The sequence below is a fragment of the Hyposmocoma kahamanoa genome, unplaced genomic scaffold (genome assembly GCF_003589595.1).
Source record: "Hyposmocoma kahamanoa isolate Upper Pololo Valley unplaced genomic scaffold, ASM358959v1 78, whole genome shotgun sequence".
Classification (NCBI taxonomy): domain Eukaryota; kingdom Metazoa; phylum Arthropoda; class Insecta; order Lepidoptera; family Cosmopterigidae; genus Hyposmocoma; species Hyposmocoma kahamanoa.
This window is the reverse complement of record NW_020653945.1, coordinates 914362-940938: the sequence shown is the minus strand read 5'-3', so window position 1 is coordinate 940938 and position 26577 is coordinate 914362. Positions and strand designations below refer to the sequence as shown.

The following is a 26577-nucleotide window of genomic DNA, read 5'->3' as shown; positions in this document are numbered from 1 at the left end:
TCGACGTGGCTTAACAGGAAGTGCGTCACGTGTATCACGCAGCTGTGATTCTGAGTGCCGAGCGTAGTTAACAGTGCGTCACACAGCGCCAGCGCAGGTACGAGAATTTGACGAAATCTAAATAGGAAAGAAAGAAGAAACAAATTATCATTAAACTAAAAGTGGTACACATTTTTTTAAACTACAAAATGTTGTGTTCCCTGAACGATGTAGATGTAGTTTGAAAGAGAATAAAAATAGAAAAAGGTGATGTTGTTTTGGGTACTTGGAGCAGATAAATAACTAAATAACGCACCGCATCATAGACCCGCACTAGGGAAACTCTGTATCGCGGATGCCATGGACACACACATAGACCGGCGCAAAGGTGCTATCTGTCGGTTTTTTACAGAATATATTTCGGTGCGTGTGCCCATGCTCCATTAACTCATCCTGCCCGCCCCCTTTTACCATCGGATATCCAAACGTACGGCGGTACGTACATATTCCTTTCAGGCGTACTAAGCGCTATTCATCATCTTTTATTGTGCACACAGCTCAGGAATTCAATGCCCTGCCTGCGACTGTGTTTCCGAGCTCATACAACCCGAATATCTTTAAGATGCGACTGAATAGACATCTTCCGGGCGAGCTCGTTCCATCGTAGATCCTACCTTTGCTCCAGAGCTAGGTCAAGTATCAAGTGGTCAAGCGCAAGTATATTTAAGTTAAAAAAAAAAGGAACCACAAATTACATTCAAACTCCCGAGTACTACAAATATTTCTCCCGGCCCAGGAATCGAACCCGTCCCAGGTATTTAAGTGATTTCCCGAATGCCGAAAAAATCCGGGATAAAAATGTTGTTGTAAGGCAATTCCACTTTCTGTCTCTGTTCTTCGAAGTTTAGGTTTAATTATACTCTACCTTGTAGCGTTGTAAATTAATAATATTTTATTTGTTTTATTTATTGTAAAAAAAAAAATATTTAGAAGAGTCCCGTGTCCAGCAGTGGAACGTATAGTTAGGGATATAGAGCGAGGAATGCGCGCGAGCCATTTCTTATAGGCGACAACTGGTTCAGTTCCCCGTTCCCCTTGCGGGGTATCAGGCAAGCCGCTGTCCCGGTACCGCTTGGACGACAGTAGACTTCGAAATCTATCTTAGCGTGGGACGCACGCGCATTTCCCTAATAATAGCGTTTTCCTATGCGGTCTGCGCGAAGTACATTTTTTTGTGATTTAAAGTAATTAAACCTTTAGTGTTTTTTAACCCATTTGTTTGGTAAGTGTTGAACACGTAACTCTCTTTCGCCTATTATGCTTTCTAGTAACGCTTATTTAAATTGTAAATTGTAGTCGTAACGGTTTTTTTTTATTTTGTAATGTTTGTCTACTTTTGTAATTTGAAATATTTTGTGTAGTTTTGTAATTTCCATGTTAACTCCGTTCTGATTGTGACAATCACGCTACACTGCATACGTAATATGGTGCTTTTCCCACTTCTTTATTCACTGCCGTTGTCACAGTCAAGGGAGCAAACCGTGGACAATTGCTAACTGGACCAACGGGTATTCCAGGGTCCGAGGTTCCCGGTACTTTATTACCATTCGCCGCGTCGGCGTCAGGCCACTGAGCCCAGAGATCGACACCGTACCCCGGACGTCTATTCGGCGGACGGCTGTCAACCTGCACCCCGGAAATCATTTCAACCCCCGCGGAACAGCCAGGGGAGTACCAGCTGCTGGTCGTAGGATGGCAAAAAGTGCAGTGAATAACCATTGGGTTTTAAACGAACCGCGCCCAAATAAATTTGTTTACAAGGGTAGTTCCTTCTTTTATTTAGAACTTCCCCCGCAACAACCTATTCCGACCACTGCTTATAACTAATTAACATGTGGACTTTAACTAAAAAACTTGATAAGAGACTGGAGTCCATACTAAGTAACCTGTGTGTCAGATCTCAAGGCTCCCACCTCCAGAATTATAATATTCAACCTATATTGGCGACATCTTGCCTGTTAGCAACCGATGGCACAAACTCCGTGTCCTGGTGCGTCCCATAGCCTGTATGAATATCAGGGTGGCAGTCCAACGATGTCATACAGGCTAGACACGAAAGCGCCCCTTGCGCGAGTACAGTCTCTGCGCCCATGCGAGTGCCCGAGATCTTGATGAGCAGCGCCATCTTTGACTCGTATACGTAAAGAACTCGTAGGGATTTTGGGTTTGCATCTAATGTCTGGAACAAGAATTTGATCGAAAAATTTAACTTTCCACAAGCTAGCAACTATCATTATAGAACTAACTTAATGCTATAGTTACATTAATATTTAAATCAATAATAACTATTATTTATTACTTAAAAATCACAATAATTCTTTACTGCACAAAGAAAAGACATGAAACAAATGCATGTTCCAAAGGACATATACAAACGTGAGCTTATCTCCAGAAGAGATCTTCCAGCCAACCCTACCCGTGGGACTATTATTATAAAAAAGCACAATATTATAAATTCATTAAAATGTCAATGTAAATATAAATATCAATGATGACAATATAAATACACCTGCATAACTTTACATACACAAATACATACACATACACAAATGTATTACAATCTAAACAAATTATTAGTTAATATTAATGTTACTGGTTAACTTCTGAGTATAACATGAAGTGCCCTTTTAATTCACGTTTGAATGATGCAACCGTTGAATAGAACAATCATAACATACAAATAAAACTATTTTATCGAACTCACACACAGAACAGGCAAATGGATCAATTTTCCCGTTAATAATATCCAAAAATCCTTGACACTTAAAAGATAAAAAAATAAAAATGTAAATCGTTGATACTTCAAAGCAAAAAGACAACCTTTTTAATAACTTTTTCTTTTTAACATTTTTTTGGCAAATAGCAAAACTTACGACATATTGAAAGGGCTTCAAAATTTGATCCAACTATATCAATAATTATTTTCGATAAAATTAGAGCCCACGCCCTTTCTTCCACGAAGTGTCGGTTTCTTTTATTATTTACTACAACAGAAATCAAAAACAAATGACTGTGTAGTCTGCGTTTCCCGAAAACTACAATTTGGGACTATATTGAAGATATTATTCTTAAACAAACGCGTCCATCATCGTGTTACGTCATTACTTAACATCAAATACCGAAAATTGCATCTAAAATCTTTCCTCTCAGATTTTCAAAGGTTAGTCGGAAGAAATCTCTTTATGGGATAAGCTCGCCTTTGTACACAAATATTTAAATCGTTTCTGAAAATTTGTAGTAAAATTACTTTGTGGTACAATAAAGTGTTTAAATAAATAAATTAAATTAAATAATAAAAAATGTAATTCATGGAGGTATGTAACAGTATCTCTGGATAACTTTAAAAACTTAAGGCTTGACAAATCTGTTTATTTCTCGATTCCTCATTTGCATCTGAACGTACCTCCTTAAGTGGCTCATCATCATGGAGCAAGCTATCGATGAGGCTTCGGAGGTAGCCCTGGTTGATGAACGTTGTTATCCAGTCGGTGCGAGGGTAGATTTCAATGAGGGTGTCAAGACACGAGAGCGCCACCATCCTACACACGTCGTGACCACCACCTAATAACATGTTATGACTAAATGACATTGTAAATTTCACCTGTAGTGCGTTTTACGTAAGTTCAAACTATCAAAATATCGTTGAAGTTACGTAGTCGTTCGATCAAAATGGATGGGTATTTCATGTATCACTTGAACGAACGTTGATATGAGTAAAATTTAAAAGTAACTAATGAATGACATCCTGGATTGTGAATTTGACATTTAGTCGTCGAAAGTCTATTGAAAGAACTGTCAAAATTTTAGCAGAATACGTATGACTTGTCGTTTAGAGATGATTAAGTTCGATTCATATACCAGAATACGCTTTAACGACATTTGGATCGAACGACTTTAAAATTGGACTCGTTGACATTCACTGTCACACGTGAATACGAAAAAGCAGTTCAACAACTAAACGGTTTGATTACGTGAATCGCCCCCAATTTTTTTGTTACGATAGTCTGGTCTTTTCAGAAGATGGAATTAAATGACAGTTCATTGCGTAAAAGCGTTGCCCGCTTGCGAGCAGCAGTCGATAAATATTACATCGACTATAGACTGAATATTAGTCATACTCTGCTATAAATAGCACAACTTGTCTCATTTGAATCCTCATCGGCCCGTTATTCGTCCAAATGCTGGACACAGGTTCATTTGAATTGTCAATTTTAGAAGTTCATATATACAAGCACTGAATTTAGAACTATGTTTATTAACAATGCAAGGATAAGACATATTTTAAAGTTTTTCATTTCAATTCAATATAGTTAATCAAATCCGCCTCTTATTAAAATGTATATGAATAAAAATTTATTTCGATACTAGTAGGCCAGCTGTCAAAAAAAGAATAAAAAGGCAGAAACGCAATTAGTAGTCTTTGGAACGTCGTAACATTCCCAAGTCAGACATTTTTGGCTAAATTAAATTTAAATTTTACCTATCTATCGATAAAACTGCCGACAATAACTACACAACTAGTTTAATTTTACTAACACTGGCAACCCTGCAAATGTCATTTTATTCGACCTTCAAAAAAGACAGATTATAATTACTCCTAATAATAATATTCCATACGACAGACGTTCTCAAATCAAATCGAGAAACTTGTATGCGAAGATTGACGAATGTGACACATTATCTCCGATTATCCCAAATGTAAAGGCGTACACGAATGTAATTTAAGAAAAACATGTTACAGTTAGTATAGCTTTCTGATGATCAGTGAATAGACAATCCCTTTTTTCCTTTTTTTTATAATACAAAGAACCGCAAGGAGCAAGTCGTGCGACTGGTAGTAAGCGACACAACTATCCACAACAGTTGCAGTGCCACTAACATCTTTTTTTTACAATATTAAGTGACGGGACAAACAAGTCGTGCGCCTGATGGTAAGAGCTTTAAATCGCAATGGTCTTAGAGGCACTGCCACTGCGCCTGTCACCCTGAGACATAAGTTGACAAGTTCCATGTGCCTATAATTTCACCAACACCCTTACCCTTCCAAATCGGAACGCAGTAATGTGAGCATTACTGCTTGGCGGCAGAAGTAGCTAAGGTGGCAGTACTTCCCTGGACGAACTCTTTCACAAGGAGCTCTACTGCTACTAAACGTTTGCCTTTAGTTTTTTTTATTTGCGAAATATTTTATTATTGTATACAATCACTCACCAATACAGTCTCCGCAGACAATGGAGCAAAGATTGTCCCCGAACCCGCTAATAACGTCTATAACCATACTCTTCAAGGTAGATTCTTCTCTACCAGCAGACCTAGCTTTGGAACTATCCAGTCTGCTAACGTATGTAGCATTCACGTCCTCCTCGGGCTCCGCTGGGCTCGGCTTCAAATTCACTATATTTAAATAATTTAACAAAGCTCCATATAGGTTCACTCTCATTTTCTGAGTACATCCACCTGACACCAAGATCCAGCTCAAAATCTTATGCAGAATAAACTTCAGAGTTAAAGAATTCGTCTGCATGATCTGGTTCGAAGGACCAAAGAACGTGGTCTCGAATTCTGAGGACTTCAAATTCGAGTCCCTCTTCTGGAGTATGTAACAGTGACGTAAATTGACTAGCAGGAGTAATATCGTTCCTGAAGCTAAATTTCCGATTTGCGGAAGAACTTCAGCTGGTGGGATCTTGTTTAGTAGATCTTGTATTATGTTTAGAAGGAGGTTTTTCCTGGATTCCAGGTTGAGGATGTCATGAGGCGCGACGCAGAACAGAATTTCTGTGAGCTGTCGCCACGAATCGTAGTAGTGCGACAGTGTGGCGGCGAGATTCCGCTGGCGGTTTACTTCTGTTACGTAGTCTAAGACCTGGAAGAAGATTGGAGTATTTCTATGAGGTTCTTATGTATTTCTGTGATAAATTCACAGGATTACGTTAGATCAGTAAACTGACTTTTTTAAATTTATTTTATTGATGATATTTTTTTGATATTTTTGAGCGCCCATATTATATATTTTGGAGTAGGAAAGAAACTATTTTTCCGGATTTAAATCGCGTATATTTGTTTTTTTTTTCAAACAAATTTTCGGGCCCTTTACAGGTCCCATTGTCACGGTTGACCTCTAAAGGGCCCGAAAACGTTGGTCTGTTTGATTAAACAAATATACGCGATTTAAATCCGAAAAATAGTTTCATTTCCTATGTGTAACCATCGCGAAAACCTAACAACTCGATATATTTTGGAGTGGTTAAAAAATTAATATAATAATAAATAAATAACGCACACACTCAACATAGCCCCGCACTAGGGAAACCCTGTGTCGCGGGTGCCATGGACACACATATAGACAACCACAAATTACACCCAAACTCACGAGAGAAATAAATGTAGGCCATACAAACATTTCTCCCGGCCCGGGAATCGAACCTGGGACCTCTGCGTGGCAGTCCGGCATGGTAACCGTTCGGCCACGGAGGCAGTTATATATACGAGCCTTTGTACCTAATTATAATTTCTCATAGTAAAGAAATCAAGAGTACAAGAGCAACGGAATCCACGTTGGGGCCCTACACAGATCACCCAGACCAGGCCCTGTACTCTCGTTCACCGTCCCACATCCATCCGAAACAATTACTGTCAAATAATACTCGACAAAATAAAAAGACGCCTGATGCGAATGTAGCTTCATACTTGACAACGTCTTTTACTTTCGTCCAATTAAAAATTTCGGCTTTACTTCCACTTGATTGTTGTCAAGGTAGGCAATTCCTTGTACTGTTGTCGCGAATTATGTCGCGATTTAGTATAAGTTTTGTAATATCAAGCATTAATAAATTTAGTCTGTTATGATACCTAAGAGTAGGGAACTAACACGGCAGTACAGGCATCTCTTATGAAGGTGAGATATCAGGCATCTGTTGGAAGTGCACTGGTTGGTCGGCACTACAGTTGGTAAGTTTGCACAATGTTTATTACTTACGTAGATACAGTATTTGTTGAATAGACAGCCAGAAGATAGAGTATGACGAATCAGTAACAGAATTAGAATGAGATCGCCACTTGTACTGAAGGTACAAGGGGGCATGAAGCGGTGGCAGAGGAAGGGCTGTAGGGGTGTGTGTGGAGGCCCATCATAGGGATCAGAGGATCCCACTAGTTCAGATCCGGAGGATCGATATGAGGTCAAGGACCTGTTAGGACAATTATAGTAGTCCTATGAAGTAGAATGGAGATAGAAGAAGAGTACATGAAGAAAGATACTCTATTTAAAGGTTGTTGTGATAGAAAGAATGTCGCATATGTATTTTACATTATGATTGAACCTTAGGCGTGGCGACTACTGTCAATAACCTGCGACGATGTGACCTCCTTACATCGTCATCCCACCTTTTTATCGCCTTTTCTCCGGTTCCTGGCCACTCGTTTTTAAATTTTGAATTGTTCTTTAATAATTCCTTTGCCTAGCCATTCTGATTTTATTTCGTTCCATTGTCACTCCCTGCTCGATCGCGGCAGCGTACCGTGCTGTTTAAATTTCCGTCTAATTTTGTTTTAATACCGAGTTATAATAGCTACCACTAATCATGTGCTAATTTTGATAACAATTTGTAATAACAACTGCTGATCATGTGCCAATTGTAATACCAATCTGTTATACTCGGCCCTTTTGGGGTAAGTGACTGAACAGTTATGTTATTCCGTAGTAAGGCAGTGTTTTATATTGTTGTATCTGTTTTATATACCTTTTCTTTTCTTTTCTTTACCATCAACTTACAATAAATTACTGTGGACCTGAAGTTTCTTATTTCATTGCCGTGAACCTGGTCACGGCTCATTATGGTTACAACCCTTTCAACCTACACATTTGATTACCCAAACTGGTCCTACGGGGAAGCGAACCCAGGACCTTCTCATGCAGCCCACAGCGCAAATCCCCCCAGTGTCACATGCATGTTAGCAAATAGACCGTATTCCTTTAATATGTACATACACACGTACACTTCACGCCCTTTTCCCATTAGGGTAGGCAGTTAGGTAGGTGTTTGTACTGTCTTTTGATATTTACTCATTTTCTAGTCTGTTAGTAATCCTTTTGAATACCTTCTGTATTTCCATGACGACGAGGTTCCTCTGCGGCGCGGTGGCGTTCAACGCGGCCAGCTCGCGAGCCAACAACGCGTGGACTCGTGACACACTGATGCGCTTTCCTCCCAGTCCTACAAAATGCAGAATCATTCAACTATATTTAAAAAAATGTTGAAAGAAAAAGGTGAACTGTGTGCTCTTACAGTACCGGCACGCTATGATGGCCGTTTTGATAGATTACAATAGTGAGGTCAAATCTCAATTCATTATGGAAAAATAGTTGTTTATGTGACTGTTACTTATTGAAAGGCATCAAAACACAAGTGTGAGTCAAAACACCTCACGAGTGTCTTAATGCCTAATTATGAACAGTTACATACACTGCTTTATCTACACACATATTATAATATAATATATTACAATATATTTGGCATTGTTAATACCTGTAGGCACATCGCAAAGTGCTATGGCGTTCCTCAATTGTTGCGCGTTGAATAGCTCCCACCGCGGCTCGGAGGCCGCCTCCACGGTCACTGGTAAACCTTCCAGGGTCCGCCGTAGCAGACACCATTCCCATTCCTGTTTTCACCATCATCATCAACGTATTATAACGTCCAATTGTCGGCCATGAGTCTCCACGAAGGAGTAAAGCCTACAAAACTATCCCAATCCGAATTAGCCGCCACACGGATTCGAACCGTCGATTATTCAATTGAGAGATAACCATTCTCGTCTACCGTCGCTTTCCTTTCGTCGTGTATTCATAGGTGCATCAATAATGAAAAAAAGGCACTGTTTGACGTTGTCGTGACAATTACTTGGCGCTTTTGGGCATTACTTTTATTTAATCAATGTTTTTTGTAGTGATAATTGGTCAAGCAGTAGTGGAATGGAAGTTTTTCTTTAAAGTAATATTATCTTTTTTTGTATTAGATCAGTTTTCACTAGGATTGCGTGTCTAGGTGTAACGACCGAGCAAAATCTATTTTGAAGAAGCCTATACACGAGCCTGTCTACACCAGTCATTAAAAAAAATCATAAATTGAATACGAGTATGTAAACTGAAAAGTAAAACTGTGCAAGTGAACGTAACTCGTATGTAACCTCGGGATCTTGGATTCCCATATTCTTGAAACTCAAATGATTATAATAATAATAACGCACACACTCAACATAGACCCGCACTAGGAAAACCCTGCGTCGCGGGTGCCATGGACACACACATAGACAACCACAAATTACACATAAAGTCACGAGAGAAATAAATACAGGCCATACAAATATTTCTTCCGAACCTCTGCGCGGCAGTCCGGCATGGTAACCGTTCGGCCACGGAGGCAGTTAATGTTAATGGTTAAACTATAATATCCTATATCTTTACTAAAAATATGTAATAAAAATATCTAAATATGGCACACGTCATCAGGGTGTTTGTAATACTGTTTTGTTTCCGATTTCCATAACACAAGTGATTTAGTTACTTACTTTGGATCAGAGGAATGCATGATGTTGTTTGATATTCATTTATTGTTTTCATAGGGTCAACTATGGTCAAACTTATATCAAAGCTGAAGCAAATTCTTTCGTCTAAATGTTACTATACTACTGATGAATACTTATTACAGTGATAAATATTGAATGAATTATGTTCGGGGTAGTGGTAGTGGTGACCGTTGTTGTTGATCGTGGAATCACGGTTTAAGTTTATAAGTTTTATTGCCCAAAATAGTTAAAATTATGTAATGTTAAATGTTAAGCATGTATGCACCCGATCTACGCGACTTGTGTTCGATTGCAACGAACAAGCTAAGTGAAGTCCCCTCGGTTCCCATAGCCTCGTTCCTCGCCCACGAAGGCGCCGAGGGCCGTCAGCGGTGCTACCTGCGTGGGGTGGTGCGCCGTGTGCGTGAGCGCCGCCACCTGCGCCTGCAGCGCCTGGTGCTGGCGCCCCGCCGCCGCCGCGCCCGCCTCGCACGCGCATGCGCGCACCAGCCACGAGCGCGCCGACACCTGCGCCACCGACGCCGTCTGCGGACAGGGGACACTACTGCCGCTGCTGGCTCACAGCTCTAAATTGCAGCTGATGATCGACCCCTCCTACTCAAGTGTCGTACGTCGAGATTGCCAACTTTCCAGGGGAGCGGTTCAAACTTTTCAATTCACTGAAATGAGCGGAACACGTGACTTTATATCTCACTTTTATTCGGCAAAACTCACACAGAGTATTGTAAATATAGATATCGGTTAGATGAACAACAATTTAACTTAGCATTTCTATGCTAAGTCACGTGTTATACTCATTTCAGTGAATTCAAAACTTAACGCGCCTTTGCAAACTTGGCAATTCCGACATACAACTTACTTCCCTGGACGGACTTTTTAACAAGCTCTACTGCTGCTAAAAAAAATAACAGGCACATGGGACTTGTCAACTTATGTGTCAGGGTGACGGGCGCAGACGCAGTGCCCTTCAAACCTTTTTATACGTAACTGACAAATGACACCACGCCACCTGATATCAAATGGAAAATAAAATCCAAACGTGAAGGAACCTAGCGCAGTGTTGATACAGTTTGGTAGCTGTGAAAGAGTTCGTCCAGGGAAGTGTTGCCACCTTACCTATTTCCGCCGCCAAGCAGTAATGTTAGCTTTACTGTCTTCCGGTTTTGAAGGGTAAGGGTGCTGGTGAAATTACAGGCACATGGGACTTGTCATCTTACGTCTCAGGGGTGACGGGCGCAGTGGCAGTGTCCCTTAGATCTTTACGATTTGAAGCTCTGAGGTGTAGTTTACCATCAGGCGCACAACTTCTTCGTCCCATCACTTGATATTACAAAAAAAAAACAACCACCGCCTAGCCACCGCTATCTCGTCACACAAGATTCACTTCACGTCTCGTTTGAAGGACCATTTGCGGCTTCGAGACTTGCAAAATAGACTTTTCAGCGTTAAATAGCTTAAAAAAAAACTATATGTTCAGTTTTTCCTTTATCCGTCACCAAGTTACCTCCAGATTTATAGTAGCCTTAATATGTCTGCACAGGAAGTAGTCTCTCGATCGCAACAACCGCAGCACGGGCGCAGACGTGTTAGGCCTTGCACACAGCCAGTACAGCAACCGGTAGCAGCTTTCGATTAGGTTGTTTGCCTCTCTGGATGATAACAGAGACTCGGATTCAAACTTCACATCCACAACACAAAGAACAGTCGAATTGAGAACCTCCTCCTTTTTTTTGAAGTCGATTAAAAACTTTTCATTGATATTTGAAATGAATAGACAAGCCATTTGACACTTTTATCAATGAACTTGCTATTGAACATCGTCAGAAAAATTTTGTTGAAATGATTCCGTGTGAAGTGCGACATAACTATTACGTAAACTGTCACCCCTCCCGCACCGCGCATCTACCTCAGGAACTGACTCAGTTAAGCGGTAGGCCTGTAGTGGAGTACTTTCACAAAAAAAATTAATATCATGGTATTCTCGAACTCGCAACGAGAAATCCGCTGGTAATAGGTCCCCGATTCTACGAACATCTACACAAAACCCTGAAAAGTATTATAAACGACGAAGCGTTTAATACTCGACTAAAACTCCTTTTTATTGAATAATAAATTCTACAGTGCCGATGAGTTTATTATATATTACATTTATTTGACTTGACTTCTTTGTATTTGGACAAGCAGTAGTTATACTACTTTCTTTTATATTCATTATTATTGTTTACGTTAGTGACGATTATATTATCCCTTCACATTGTATTTTTAATTGTAATGTTGTGACATTGACAATATGAAATAAATGATATGATTCTATTCTATTCCATCAAAAATATCACGGTATTTAATAAAAATAAAATACCTAGTTTATTGTTTAAATATTTAGATTAGGAATTATATCGATAAAATTTTAGTTATATTAAATTGATTTGTTTTTCTAAGTCCGCCTTAAAGCCTTCGTAATTAAAGTTTTTTATTTCGATGTATAACCTATATTTATATTTAATACCTAATTCAGATATTTGACGGAAATAAACTTTACAAGTCATTATAACGAGTTCTTAGGTTTTCGCCACTGTTACACATAGGAAATGAAACTATTTTTCCGGATATAAATCGCGTATATTTGTTTTTTCAAACAAACCGACGTTTCGGGCCCTTTACAGGTCCCATGGTCACGGTTGACTGTCAACCGTGACCATGGGACCTGAAAATTAGTTTCATTTCCTAAGTTATTATAATACAAACTAAATTTAAGGACAATATGCTACACCCTGCCAGAAACTATGTGATACTATTATTTGCTTGTAATAACTGTATTTATAACCATGGTGTAATAATAAACGATATTATTATTCTATTTTAATCTATTCTATGTGGTATATGGAAAATAAAAAAACAATACGAAAATGGTGAACTAGGAGTACGTTTATTTATTACCTGTCAGTACTATTGTGTCCTGATATGTGCTGGTCCAATATGTCCAAAATAGAGTGCAGGCAGGTTCGCGGGTAGCCCGCCGCCCCGGGCTCGTTCAACGCACTCCGGCTGACATCTTCCCCCAACTGGTAACCCAGGAGGAAGTGCGCCAAGTTCGGCGCAGCGGTTGGTAACACTTGTTGAAGTAACATTATGATGCCTTCCTTGGCTTGCCGGATCGATTTGCTGTCTTCGTCATCGCCCCACTCTTCCGCTTCCAAGCATTCCACAAAGCCGTGTCTGTGGAGGCATTCGATTATGTAAAATAAGAGTAAAACAAAAAAAAACATCTTTTTCTAATCCTGTCAATCATAATTTAATTCAAAAACAAAAGTGCTCTTTTTAGGTCTGAAGCAAAATTCTATTGTCTATGAAATGAAAATTTTTGTAAAAACTTGAGTAACTGAAAAATTTAGTTTTAAAAAAACATGGTTATTTTGCTAATCAAAAGAGTCTCCTTAAATATTGGTTATATCTCATTCAACAAATTTTTAGTAAAAAAAATAATTGTTTAATTATTTACAAAATTAGGTCTTAACATTTAGTACCTATTACTTAATACGGTACTTGACTTTAAGAACTCTAATTTTGCAACGATTGCATAAAATACTATTTGTTCCACACAAAAAGAAATATAAAACAAACAAACGACAAAATTGTATGTATGACAAGCGACCTTATGCAGGCTGCCTCGAGGTGACAACATACACAACACAAGTCTTTAAAATTTTACTTGGAAAATTGCCTAACGTCGAAATAAAACGTAAAGATAAATACGCCTGCCTTTTTTAAATTATTCTATATAGCAATTGAGCATTATTTCAACTTACTTCGCAGTTAAGAATCAGTGGCACGCTCTTTCAATTAACTACAGTATTTATTTGCTTTTACAGGTTAAACCTATTTCATGCTGTATAATTACTACGTAACACTCGCCTGATCTCCGCGGCCAGCGCGTGGCGGTGCGTTACAGCTGGCAACAGATGCCTCGCGGCTGCAGGCGCCTGCAGCGCCCGGCACAGCAGCTGCACGGCGCGGGCCGCCGCAGCCGGCAGGGACGCGCCCAGCTGAACGATCTTGCAGCACGTTACTAGGCGGTCGCTGTTGTCCGGCCCTTCAGGGGCTGTTTGCGTACATGCATTAATCCTTATACGTCCCTCTTCTGGGCACGGGTCCCTTATAAGAAGTCGATCACTTCATTGAGAAGTAATCGTTCTATTCACCGGTGTTTTTATTATATTACATTTGTACTCAAAATGTTTTAACTTACCCAAGATTAGTTTAGAGAGGCCCACTATGAGTACAGAGCGGCCTGCCTCTGTCGCCGCGGCGAGTAAAGCACGTTCCAACGTTAACGCCCTTTCCAGCATCTGTAGTACGCTCACTAAGCTCTGTTCTATGAATTCCTGTTAGTAAGAAGAACAAAAATAAAGAACTAGGACAGAAAGAATATAAGCAAGTTCGTAAGTATACAAATTTGAATGTTTCTTTGTGACAGACCCAAAGATGTTACAAGACTTTGTCAGTGTCAGCTATTTATATGTATATACTTTGATTGTCCGTTGACATAAACTATTTTATCGATTTGACTTAAGCACGACCGATAAAAAAATGGCACCAGCAGCGGCCATTATAGGGACACATTGGGGTGAAATATGGGGTATATGCTACACCATAACCCAGTTTAAGAATATTGGAATTGTTTAATGATATTTCAGTTATGCATATTGCAGTTCCGTTAACTAATTTCAACGTTGTTAAAAGAGAATTTTGGGCAACATCTTTTGCTCAACACCATTTGTCACTTAGCCACGTTTTAATTAGTGAACGGCAGTATTCTATTTTTGAAAGTTCACATAAACCTATCATATGAGCAATAAAATTGTTGTAAATAAAAGAATGTCATGTATAAAACTCGTATAAGATATTCCAGCGAAAACACTGAAACGTGTGTCGAATTTCATTTGATTGTAAATTGAAATGTCATGAACATTTACATATATGTGTTTCTACTTGTATTTTTGTTTATATTTTGATTTATATTTGGCACCTATTACCATGCTATTTTGAGAAAATGAAAATAGTTTATTTGCAAGCAAACACGGTAATGTGGTGGTAACAGTACATAATATTTGGTCTCATAAACAAAAGCGCAACAGCGCCATTTCTGACATGCAAAAATTCTTTACAATATAGCATAGCAATCGTTACAAAACACGTACAATATTATTTTATCATCACTATCCATTAATTTATGTCAATTATGATATAAAATTTAATGTACAAAATTTAATATATTCTTATCATAATAATTTAAATAAATTTGAAAATGAGAAATCCATCAAAACCGTAAAAACAATTATCTAATAGTACTTTATACATATAAAGTACCATTAGACATAATATAAAAAGAAATATAATATCGTGCAAGACAGTCACACGAATTACCCGGTCAAAAACTAGAGACTTTCCTGTACTATGAGTACCAGAGTAACAGAATTCACTATGTAATTTAGTAGCAGTAGAGCTCCTTAAGAAAACGTTCGTTCAGGGAAGTACTGCCACCCTACATACTCGTACTTGGCAATGTTAGTAAAAATGTATAACACAGTAGACAATAATATTAAAGCTGAAGGAAATGTAATTAAATTTAAAAGAATGTCTGTGAAAAATGTACCTTATTCGAACGTGTTTTTTTTTTTCACTTCAGGAATATTTAAATAATTAATTCGAATTTCATTTGCGCCGCGATTTTCATCCCTTTCTTTTAATTTTATTCAATGTTCGTTTTTGGAGTTTTATTTTAATTTTATAATTTATTTAATATGTTTAATTTGCCTAATTTTATTGTATTCAATTATTTTGTAATTCAATTTGTTTTCAGATTTAATATGGTTCATTTTTATTTATTTTTTGCATGTAAATAAATAAATTTAGTTTTTAACATTGCAGCGGACTTGCAGGGTTCATGTTTGGTTCATGACATTTTAATAACTACAAATGTACAACATGATACGCAATAAAGTTTTTGCACTTGACTTATTTCTGCCGCCAAGCAGTAATGTGAGTATTACTGCGTTCCGGTTTGGAAGGATAAGGGTGCTGGTGAAATTACTGGCACATGGGATTTGTCAACTTGTCTCAAAGTGACGGGCTCAATGGTTATTGTAGTAGTGTCGCTTACCACCAGACGCACAACTTGATCGTCCCGTCACTTGGCATTATAGAATTAACTCAGGAATGTTCATTCCCAAATTAATTCTACCGGTAGTCAAACAGCTTGGGTCATCAAGGTCATCAATATTATACATTCATGTTTTGTAGGAATAGCATATAAATAATAAAGAAACTAAATGAAAACAATTACCTTGCCAGGCAAAGACTGGCGGTCAAGCAAGTCATACGCCTCGTCAAGAGTCGTGAGCAACAACCGTAGGAACTCCGACTTCGTGTGCAATTGCAACAGCAGGCGGAAGCCGGGAGGGGGGTTGGAGTCCGCCTCGCGGCCCACTGCTGGGAAGTCGGAGGGTGCCGGCTCGTATTGGTCAAGCCACCGGGCGAACAAGCGGTAGCACAGGGAGAGTACCTGAATGAATAATTGTTTGGTCTTAGACACGACACCAAAGACTTGAAATTGTCAAGCGGGTCTTGCGTAACAATGAGAATAACGCTCGAATAACAAAGTAAGGAAAAGAAACTACATAACACTACCTAACTTAAATTACATGCAGATTATGCTTATGGATGAATATAAAGTAGATATTTACCCCAAAAGAACCTGTATATACGTGTATATATTGTTGCTTTAAGCAGTTAGGTTTACATGATTGAAGGACACGTCTTTTCTCTCCGGGAATTTTGATGGGAGTGATGACGGAACGAAGCAAAGTAAGAATGGCGAAGAAAAAGAATGATTCAAAATTTCAATATGAAAGCGGCCAAGAACTAGAGAAGAGGGTGATAAAAATATCAGGCTCCTGACCAGGAGGGATGACAATGGAAGAGGTCGCATCGTCATAAAACTTACGGGAGGAAAGCAGGAGTCTAGTGGGACAAAGATTGGCGGTTATGAATTCAATTTCAGAATTAAGTGCCGAAAGCGGTCACACCGTAAGTACAACTTTACGGCCCGTATTAACAAACAGCTGTCAAATCCGTTATGAAGTACATATAAGTGTTGTCACTTCTATCTCGATCTCCACCTCAAGTTCTCCTGTGTTAATAGGCTATAAGCATCGGCATCTTAAATGATACTATGATATGATACCAAGACCCTACACTTCATGAATTGGGACTTAAGAACGATCTAGAAGTTTACCTTAAATGCAATGTCATATTTTTTTTATTTTTTTTTATAAGTAACGCACACACTCAACATAGCCCCGCACTAGGGAAACCCTGTGTCGCAGGTGCCATGGACACACACATAGACAACCACAAATTACACCCAAACTCACGAGAGAAATAAATATACGCCATACAAACATTTCTCTGCGTGGCAGTCCGGCATGGTAACCGTTCGGCCACGGAGGCAGTTGATTTGTTTATTAATGCATGAACATCTTGTAAATTCCAAAATAATGAGAAACGTTAATGTGCACTATTTTGATGAATCGATCATACGTCACACTTTTGGGCAGGGGTCTCCTCTAAGGCAGGTTGGCACAATGCTTGCTGGGGACGTTGACTTTAGTCAGATGGATTTACGACACGGATCCACATCAGCTACTCTGAATGCAGAAGTTGTGGTGTGAAAGATGATTTAGTGACCTGAATAGAAAAGGGATGCTTCGATGGTTTGGTCATGTAGAAAGAATAGCTGTTAGTAGATTACAGGAACAAATTTATGGCAATGTAGGGAAAGATAGACCCAACCATTATTATATACCATGCATATACTTCGATGAGATTGTGGATGTCATTGAAAAAAGTCAAATTAAAAGTATCAAGAAAAAAACGGAGACGATAGAGATATGGCAGGAGCTCAGATACTGGTTCATGGTTTCAGCCTATCCCAGTGGAGACATGCGTGATGGGCATTGTTGGGTTTCTTATTAATCTACGGCTTGATTTTAAAACTCCCGCCTCATCGTCTGAGGTCCGCCCATAGAGCTAACCACGCTACGACGTGGCGCCACTGTCTTCTGTCTTCAAAAATCTCGAACAGACGCGCGTACGCAAGAATGAAAAAATCTACATAAAATTAGAAAAAACCTATCAAGAGACCTCAAAAATGTGTTCTTGTGTTGTGCAATTCCATAATCCATGGTTTCCTACTTCTCAAGACATGCTCTGGGCGCGGAATATCCTTGAGTGTTTTTCACTGTAACAAGGCGCTCTTCTGTTTGAAATAATTTGAAATTTAGCTATCAGATGACACAGTTAAGACAACAGCTCCAAAATGTGGTAATAGGTACCTGCCACTTCTCGTAAGGCCTGGCATATGACCGGTGCGGTGACGGCAAGGCGACTCTGTTCAAGGTGTGTTCCACGTAAGGGTCGAGGCCGGGCGGACGCACGCCGGCGCCTAGTGCACGTGGAAGGGGAGCCGCGGCGCACAGCGAGTCCAGGAGGGAGAGGAACGCGCGCGAGAGGGGGTACTCCTCCATTCGACATTCCACCTGGAAAAAACTTGCTTATATTTCTTGCACAGTTGTAAAGTTTCGAAATCAGTGTGACGATTTCATTTTAAAGATATGTTCGAGTTTGAGTTAAATACAACCTAGGTACACGGGACTTGTCAACTTGTCTCAGGGTGACAGGTCCAGTGGCAGTGCCCTTAAGATCTTTTGATTTAAAGCTGTGAGTTGCACTGCAACTGCTATGGACAGGTGTGTCGCTTACCACCACGCGCACGACTTGTTCGTCCCGTCACTTGATATTATAAACAAAACCTGGTAGAACGGAATGGTTGACTCCAATGGTTTTTTTATCATATGTACTTCGCAAATGGCAAATTTGTACTATGATGAAGAATCTCATTATAGATCAAACTCTGAGTTTTCAACGCCATCTAGTAAGAGGTGGACATAGTGTATATGAAAAACGGGGATTTTTATCTCAATATGTGGTAGCACTGATACTCACTTCCTGCAACTCCGCGTACAGTGTTCTCTTTTCTTTGGAGCTGGTGACCAGCTGCGTGGCCTCGAGGCCGGCCCACACGCGGCCGGCTGTGGCCGCCGTGCCGCCCAGTGCCGCCAGCGCAAGGCACAGCTCGCTCTTCAACTGGATCGGGATGTGGCAGCAGATCAGACCTGCACGGGGAACGATTCCGACTGTAGTACGCTCTTTCAAACATTCACAGGGATGAGAAAACATCTGAGAGGCTATGTGAGAGTACTTTTGTGGCTATTTACGAATCACGTTAGCTTTTAGTCTATTCCATCCTATCAAAACAAAACAGGCACAGCTATTGTAAAGTTTTAGGCAAACTTTTTGTTTCTAGGTAAATAAAATAGACTTGCACTTGACCACTACTTTTTTTTCTTTCTTTTTTTACCACTACCTAGCCCTGGAGCCAAAGTAAAATCTACGATGGAACGAGCTCGCCCAGAAGACGCCTATTCAGTCGCACCTTAAAAATACTAATATAACTAAACTAAATAATCGTTGGGTAGTAAAATGTTATTTCAATTAGAAGTTTTTTTATAATAATATCGAGTGACAAGACGAACAAGTCGTGTGCCTGGTGGTAAGCTACGCCTGTCCATAACAATTGCAGTGCCACTCAGAGCGTCAGAGCTTAAAATCGCAAAGATCTGAGGGGCACTGCCACTGCGCCCGTCATCCTGAGACAAGTCGACAAGTCTCACGTGCCTGTAATTTCACCAGCACCCTAACCCTTCAAAACCGGAACACAGTAATGCTGACATAACTGCGTGGCGGTAGAAATAGGTAAGGTGGCAGTACTACTCTGGACGCACTCTTTCACAAGGACCTCTACTGCTACAATGTAAATTAATGTATACAAAAATGTGGAGCATGTGCGCGACAAATAGACCCGTAGCTCAGTTGGTAAGAGCAATACTACTGTACAGTATGGTCGTGGATTCAAGTCCAATCAGATCGAAAAAGTTTTTCTGTGTTCGATCTTTGCATTAATAATCATAATAAAAACTAGTGGAGTTATTTCACAAATTAAAAATGTCAATAATGTATTGCGTTACAATGCTAAAAATCGCGCAATGTTAAGAGACATGAAGTCCCATCGTCGTTTGTTATATTTGACCTTTAAAATTGATTTTAAATGCCTAATTAAGAGCCTCTTTTCTTTAAAACGCTCTATAGTAAAAATTAGTATTTCGGAGTTAATTTTTATTTGATAACAGTGGAAACAAAATGAAGTCTATATTTGTATTAAATGAGTAATGATCTAAAATTTATTTGTATGAGTGACGTGTTTCTGTAATTTTGTATTCTGTATTTCTCATTCTCGTTTTTATTATTATATAATATTTCTAATCTATGTACGTTTTGAAAAACTGTAAGTGCATAGAGTTATGTAAAATAAATAAATAAATAAGGTTCTTTACCACGCGACTACTAACCGAACATGACGTTGACGGCGTCCCACTGCAGGTTCTCGCAGATGTTGTTGGCGGCGGCAGAGTCCTCCCGGGCCACGGCGGCGATAAGCCGCAGGGCGGCGATCATGGCCTCCACCTCCTCCTGGCGCACCAGCAGCTTGCCCGGCCGCGCCGCTGGCGTCACGATGGCCGACGCGCCCAGGGACGACGAGTGCAGGTGGTTGAAGAACGGCGCTGGGTCCGCGCGGAGGTTCCTGTGCAACAACCACTGCTATTTATTTGCTAAGTTTTAAGATTGTTTCATTGATCTAGAGATTTGTCGTTTTTTTTATTTACAGTTGGGTAATTTTCCGAAAATTTTCAATTAGTGGCAATTTTTCCGGAAATTTCCCGAAAAATTTCAGAAATTGAAAAAAATGAAATTTGGAAAAATATAATAATAATAAAATATTATGTTCTATATTCAGAAATATCTTTTGCAGTTTTATTTAACGTGAATTATAAAATAAAACTTGTATAGCCAAAAGCCACTTACAGAAAAACGAGATTTAAAATGATTTCACAACAAAAAAAAAAGGCCTATAAATTGGTTCCGTCCTTTTTGTTTAGTAATTTCTTTTCAACTTTTGACAGGTGTCAACATCAAATCTGGAAAAATATCCGGCAAAACAAGATTTGTTCAAAATGAAAATTTTTCCATGACCCAACACTATTTTTATTTAAAAAATAAGTGTAAGACTAGGGGTTTTTGCAGAGTGTCATATACTCCGGGCTTCTGTGTTAAATAAGATCTCTATAAACTTGGATATAAGGATTGACATGAAATGTTTGACAAAGACGGATGGAGATAGACGAAATTCAATAAGTAATAGGTATTAGGTGCATACAAAATGCTATATAGTTCAAAGTAACAAATTCTGGACTGTTAATATATTTTAAATTTATCCTGTTGGCATAAAGTTCAATACCTATTATTGAAAGTCACGATGTTTTAATTTTATATTGAAATTTAATTCACTGCCATCTAGCAGTCAATAGCTGAAGATAGATAAATATACTCTATTGCTCACACACATAAAAAAAACAAAAACAGTATATAGACAACTTCGAATTAATGTGGGCAAAGGCGGCTTTACCGCTGAAAGCGATCTCTTCTAGACAGCCTTTGAGGCAGAGGAGAACTGAACAGAGAGGGAGACGTGGTGAGCCAATGGTGAAAATTTAAATGCATTATTAAAAACTTACATTATCATATTTTGAAATTTTTATTTTATATAAGTATACTTAATAAAACTTCTACTTTTTTGCTAAATATATAGACTAAGTTGCCGACAAGATCGAGCCCGATGAGTTGTGAGGAGGGCGTTCTCCGGGTTTGTAAAGAAGAACATGCATTCGCGACTTTGTAAAGGCAAACGCGAGCGAGACTCACGCGTGGTAGCGCGCCAGCGCCGTCAGCAGGTGGTGCGCGGACAGCGCGTCGCGGCGCGCCAGCAGCGCCCACGTGTGGCGCGCCACGCTCAGCGCCGCCAGCGCGCGCAGGTACGCCGGCAGCAGCGCCGCGCACACCAGCGACCCCGACAGCCGCACGAACTTGTACAGCGTGGCCGCGCGCCCGCCGGCCCTGCCGGCGTCGTGCACTCGTTCGATCATTTATTCATTTTATACCTCTACCGGCATAAAGGTAAACTGTTTTGTTAGAACAAGTTTGTTTGTATCTGTGAAAATGTTATTATTGCTTCGTAATAACATCGAATATTTCTATTCAAAAACAAAACAAATTGATTTGACCTCAATTCTAATATCAGTATAGATGAAGTTTTATTCGAAATGAAATGTCAAAACTGCCTCTGTGGCCGAACGGTTACCATGCCAGACTGCCATGCAGAGGTCCTGGGTTCACACTCAACATAGCCCCGCACTAGGGAAACCCTGTGTCGCGGCTGCCATGGACACACACATAGACAACCACAAATTACACCCAAACTCACTAGAGAAATAAATGTAGGCCATACACATATTTCTCCCGGCCCGGGAATCGAACCTGAGACGTCTGCGTGGCAGTCCGGCATGGTAACCGTTCGGCCAAGGAGGCAGTTAAATATATAAAAGGATTTTCATTTTTCTTATAATCTATTTCACCGACTAACTCCGTAAACGAAATGATTCGAGAACGACATCTAATCGAACGATTCGGTTAAAATATCGAAGAGTCCTGAATTGGGGTTCTGTATTCATTCCCACCTGACACCCTGATATTTACAAGCTTATTCTTGGTGGGTGCTGTGCTATAGTCAACAAGGAAATGTATTTATATATATGAATCACTGCAGTAACATACACGAACGTCCGTCACTCACTCGACTAGAGCCCATTGAAAACCAGCTTCACAGCCTAGTCTCGGTTGTGACTTTAGCTAAATGCTGTTACACTGTTTTTTTCGTGTTATTTATAATAGTATTTTCTTGTGCCTTATTAACATTGTGTCCTTGCAATATTTGGTTTATATTCTATTCTAATACGTCATTATCGGTGACCTAACACAAAACAAAATTTATTGTCTGTGATAACCATCGAGTATATAACCAGAAATAGAGACGAAATGTCATTTAATTTGTTTGAAAACTATTCTGCCATATCATTACTGTAACAACTGCGCTCCGAGTGGCTAGCCCGAGTTCGAAACAATTGCCGGGTGTCGTCAATAGGTGACGTCAATTGTTTCACTTCAAATCGACCAGTTAACTTGAGCTTTGCTATAATGGACGAAAATTGCAAAATTACATATTTAATTACCGATGACATGTGATTCCGTTTGTTTTGTAATTAGATGTTTTGCTGTTTTTCCCACACCCCCGAATAGAACAGCACGGCATTGTTAGAGATATTATCTCTATTACAATAATTACAGAATATTTTTTGGAATATACGGAGACGTACACACAGGTCAGAAATTGGCCTGTCTATATTTCAGTGCAAACGAGAGTTGATATTTATAAGAGCTGTATCGCTAATGTGTTACCAGGAGTATATTGCCCTTATTTCGTCTCTATTTCTGGTTATATACTCGATGGTGATAACTATAACATTTGGTCGCGATTGTTCAATAAATAAATATTTCACTTTGAAACTACTTTTTCCCTCGACTTCAATACAAAAAGTGACTGAAATGAACATTGACTTTCAAATAAATGGACGACGGGTCTAATACAAAAACCACGAAATATGAAAAATGTCCCAAGTCAACCTATTTAAACGTAGTGACATGTAAAGGAATATGAAAAAGCTAAAACGATGAATTTAAATTGTAATGTCATCGCAGTACTGTCTAATTTTGCTTGCTTCGCTGTCAGTCGAACAAACGAAGACTAGAGCGTGAATGACGCTCTGTATACGATTTTAACGCCCTACAAGTTCGGACACTTTTTTAGCGCGGACCCGACGTCCATATAATTGTAAGTCAATGGAAATGAGGAAACAAAAGTAAACTTAAAAAGTTCAATAGGGAGCAGAAGGGGCGAGTACCTGTAGACGTGCGAGTGCGCGCCGGTGTCGCAGGCGCGCCAGTAGTCGTGGCGCAGGCCCAGCGGGTCGTGCGCGTACAGGCGCTCGACGCAGCGCAGCAGCGCGTCCAGGCGCGTGCGGCTCTGCCCCGCGCCCGCCGGCGGACTCAGCCCCTCCGCCGCGTACATCTGCACCTCGCGCGCCGCCTCGTCCGCCCTGCGTCCACACACCGGACTCGCACGGTTGTCAAACAGATACCGGTACTAAACGAAATTCAATTTTAGGGCAACGGAAATGAAGTACAGTTTAAAGAACAATGGCAAAATCATAGTTCAAAGGCGTCTTCAAATGTCTTAATTACAAGATTGAGTAAATTCATTACATTTTTCAAATTATAATAGCGGCCTATCTAAGTCTGGAAATAAAACCATATTTAAAAGAAACTCTAATGATTAATTAGTATGTAACCGACTGCTATATACAACTATCAGTTTCTTAACGTCGAGCGACATCTAGCCGCCAAAAAAGGAATTTCACTACCTACGTACATATGGTCAACATTTAGTTCAAGTAATATCAGATTGGAACGATTTGTAATAAGCTAATAAAAGATTAACTACTTCTTACAAAAAATAAAGTCGATAATTTCTTTAAAAACTCCTTAAACTGGCAAAAAAATTAGATGGCGCGTTTCACAAAAAAAAATAACTTGTGTCCGAGTTACCAGTGCAATAGTCTGTGGTACAATATTAATTATCTCAGTTATTTAATATGGCTTACCTTCACGCCTTTTGACCATATCCGGATCCAAAATAATTTCCTCTGAACTTTCGTCGCATCACAAACTCACAGCACCATTCTGCTTCTATTAACTCTGTTTAAGGCTTCTGTAGTTTATTTTGATATACCATACACCGAATATATTTTATTCAATTACGTAACACATAACCTCCAAAACTTCAAACTGGAATATCTTTAATTCTTGACTTCTCAGAATAGTAAACACAAAACAAAATTTGTTCAAGAATTTCAACTGTTACTTTGACATATCTTTCCTAAACAGACGCTAAAAAGCATGTTCACAAAAATTTAAATGAGAGTTTGCCATTGTCCTTTGAAGATTGAGTTAGACGCAACTGTTAAAATTTAGAGCAATGTTTCTGTCATCTATTCACTCATACAGGCGCTTTTACTCGTCGTTCTATACGTCATTCAACCACAAATGTTAAATAAGTTAGTCCGTTAATATCAATAAAACTCTCCAAATTTCATTGTTTAATTTTACCAGTATCGTTTAGTAGTGGTACTTCTTTTAACGTGCGATATGTTTGTTCCGTAGATCAATGGATCATATGCCTCTAAATCGGTCCACGGATCGATTCTGAGGCACATGATCCATTATGATCCAAAAAACCGATTCAAAGCAAAAAATCGTGCATTCCTACTCACCTCACCACGAAGATATCTGGAACATACTAGTCTAGCAAAAAAATTAAATTATATTAACTTACTTGACTCTCATCTCCATGAGTTTAGAGTGCATCAAGACAATGAAATCAGTGATGAGCGTGTGAACGCGTCGTTGGTAATACTCTTCCTTTGCAACAAAATCCGTAGACAGAATCGATTCGTCCAAATATTCAAACACCTAGAAAAATAAACACATAAACTGAAATTGCAAGATGTCCGCCATTCTCTTTATTACTGATTTTCTTGTGCAGGCCTACCGCTTAACTGAGTCAGTCCCTGAGGTAGCTGCACGGTGCTGGAGAAGTAACAGTTTACGTAACAGTATGTCGCACTGCACACGGGATAACTTCAACAAAATTTTTCTACCGATATTCAATAGCAAGTCGATTGAAAAAAGAGTCTACCAAATTAATCAATTATTGTCACGTGAAATGATAATAAAAAACTATTTAATTGATAATTAAAAGAAATAGACAAGCTATTTGGCATTTTCTTACTGAATTTCAATGAACTTGTTATTGAACATCGTCAGAAAAATCTTGTTGAAAGTATCCCGTGTGAAGTGGTCATGGAAAAATTTTCATACTGAAAAAATCATATTTTTCCAATACTTTTCCTTTAATTTTCTACACCTGTCAAAAGTTGAAATTACTGAACAAAAACGATGGAGCCAACGACGAGTGGTGGTTGTTGGCGGTTTTTGTCGCTGTTGTGAAATCATTTTAAATCTCGTTTTTCTTTATGTGGATTTTAGGTATACAACTTTATTTTGTAATGGACGCTAAATACAACTTTAAAACATATTTCTAAACGTAGAACATAATAAGAACCTTCGAAATTATATTTTTCCAATCTTTCGGGTTTTTTTTCAGAAAAAATTTTCCACTTTTTGAAATTTTTCGGAACATTACCCAACAGTACTCGATACGCATCGCGCAGCTACCTCAGGAACCGACTCAGTTACGCGGTAGGCCTGTAGTTTAGTTTTTAGATTTCCACGACGGTTGTGTAGCAATTTTTCAGAATTTAAATCGAGTGTTTGTTTTTTCAAACAAACCAACTTTAAAATTATAGTCATGGGTACATAACGCCAAAGCGATTTAAATCTTACGTAAAAAATATAAATGATCTTTATAAATAAAATTACTTGACAAGAGGCGCATAACCTAAAAGTTACCTTGCCATCGATCGCAGCGTCAACAAGCACCTCGTCCTGGTCCAATAGCTCAACTTTCACCTCGCCTCCGACCCCTCCTCTCCTCAATAGCGACTGTGGCGCCCTCTTTAACGCCGCTAACGCCAAGCCTAACGCCAACTGGCACAAAGCTCTGACGCCTGAAGTTTTTTCGCTGTCTTGTATCTGGTTAGGTTGAGGTGTTAATTCGTCGAGTAATACTGATATTAAATCTGAATCTTGGATTAATGGTAACTTTTTAGCTAGTTCTTCGCCATCTTCGCGTCTGCAAAAAAA

General features: G+C 39.2%; 1 protein-coding gene across 1 annotated transcript in view; it reads right to left on the bottom strand.

Annotated features, from left to right (window-relative positions):
• LOC113233225 (nuclear pore complex protein Nup205) overlaps nt 1–26577 on the bottom strand; it is a 51474-nt gene that overhangs the window by 16804 nt on the left and 8093 nt on the right. Inside the window, exons 8-26 of the mRNA XM_026468263.1 lie at nt 26284–26566; nt 25148–25284; nt 23658–23852; nt 21565–21756; nt 20154–20386; nt 18691–18860; nt 18021–18224; nt 15971–16189; nt 13874–14009; nt 13540–13726; nt 12565–12843; nt 11132–11276; nt 10006–10152; nt 8568–8703; nt 8140–8255; nt 5251–5905; nt 3443–3600; nt 1995–2218; nt 6–117 (exon numbers count right to left, since the gene is read on the bottom strand). Of these exons, the coding sequence (XP_026324048.1) occupies nt 6–117; nt 1995–2218; nt 3443–3600; nt 5251–5905; nt 8140–8255; nt 8568–8703; nt 10006–10152; nt 11132–11276; nt 12565–12843; nt 13540–13726; nt 13874–14009; nt 15971–16189; nt 18021–18224; nt 18691–18860; nt 20154–20386; nt 21565–21756; nt 23658–23852; nt 25148–25284; nt 26284–26566 (3928 nt within the window). The remainder of the gene's footprint in view (nt 1–5; nt 118–1994; nt 2219–3442; nt 3601–5250; nt 5906–8139; nt 8256–8567; nt 8704–10005; nt 10153–11131; nt 11277–12564; nt 12844–13539; nt 13727–13873; nt 14010–15970; nt 16190–18020; nt 18225–18690; nt 18861–20153; nt 20387–21564; nt 21757–23657; nt 23853–25147; nt 25285–26283; nt 26567–26577) is intronic.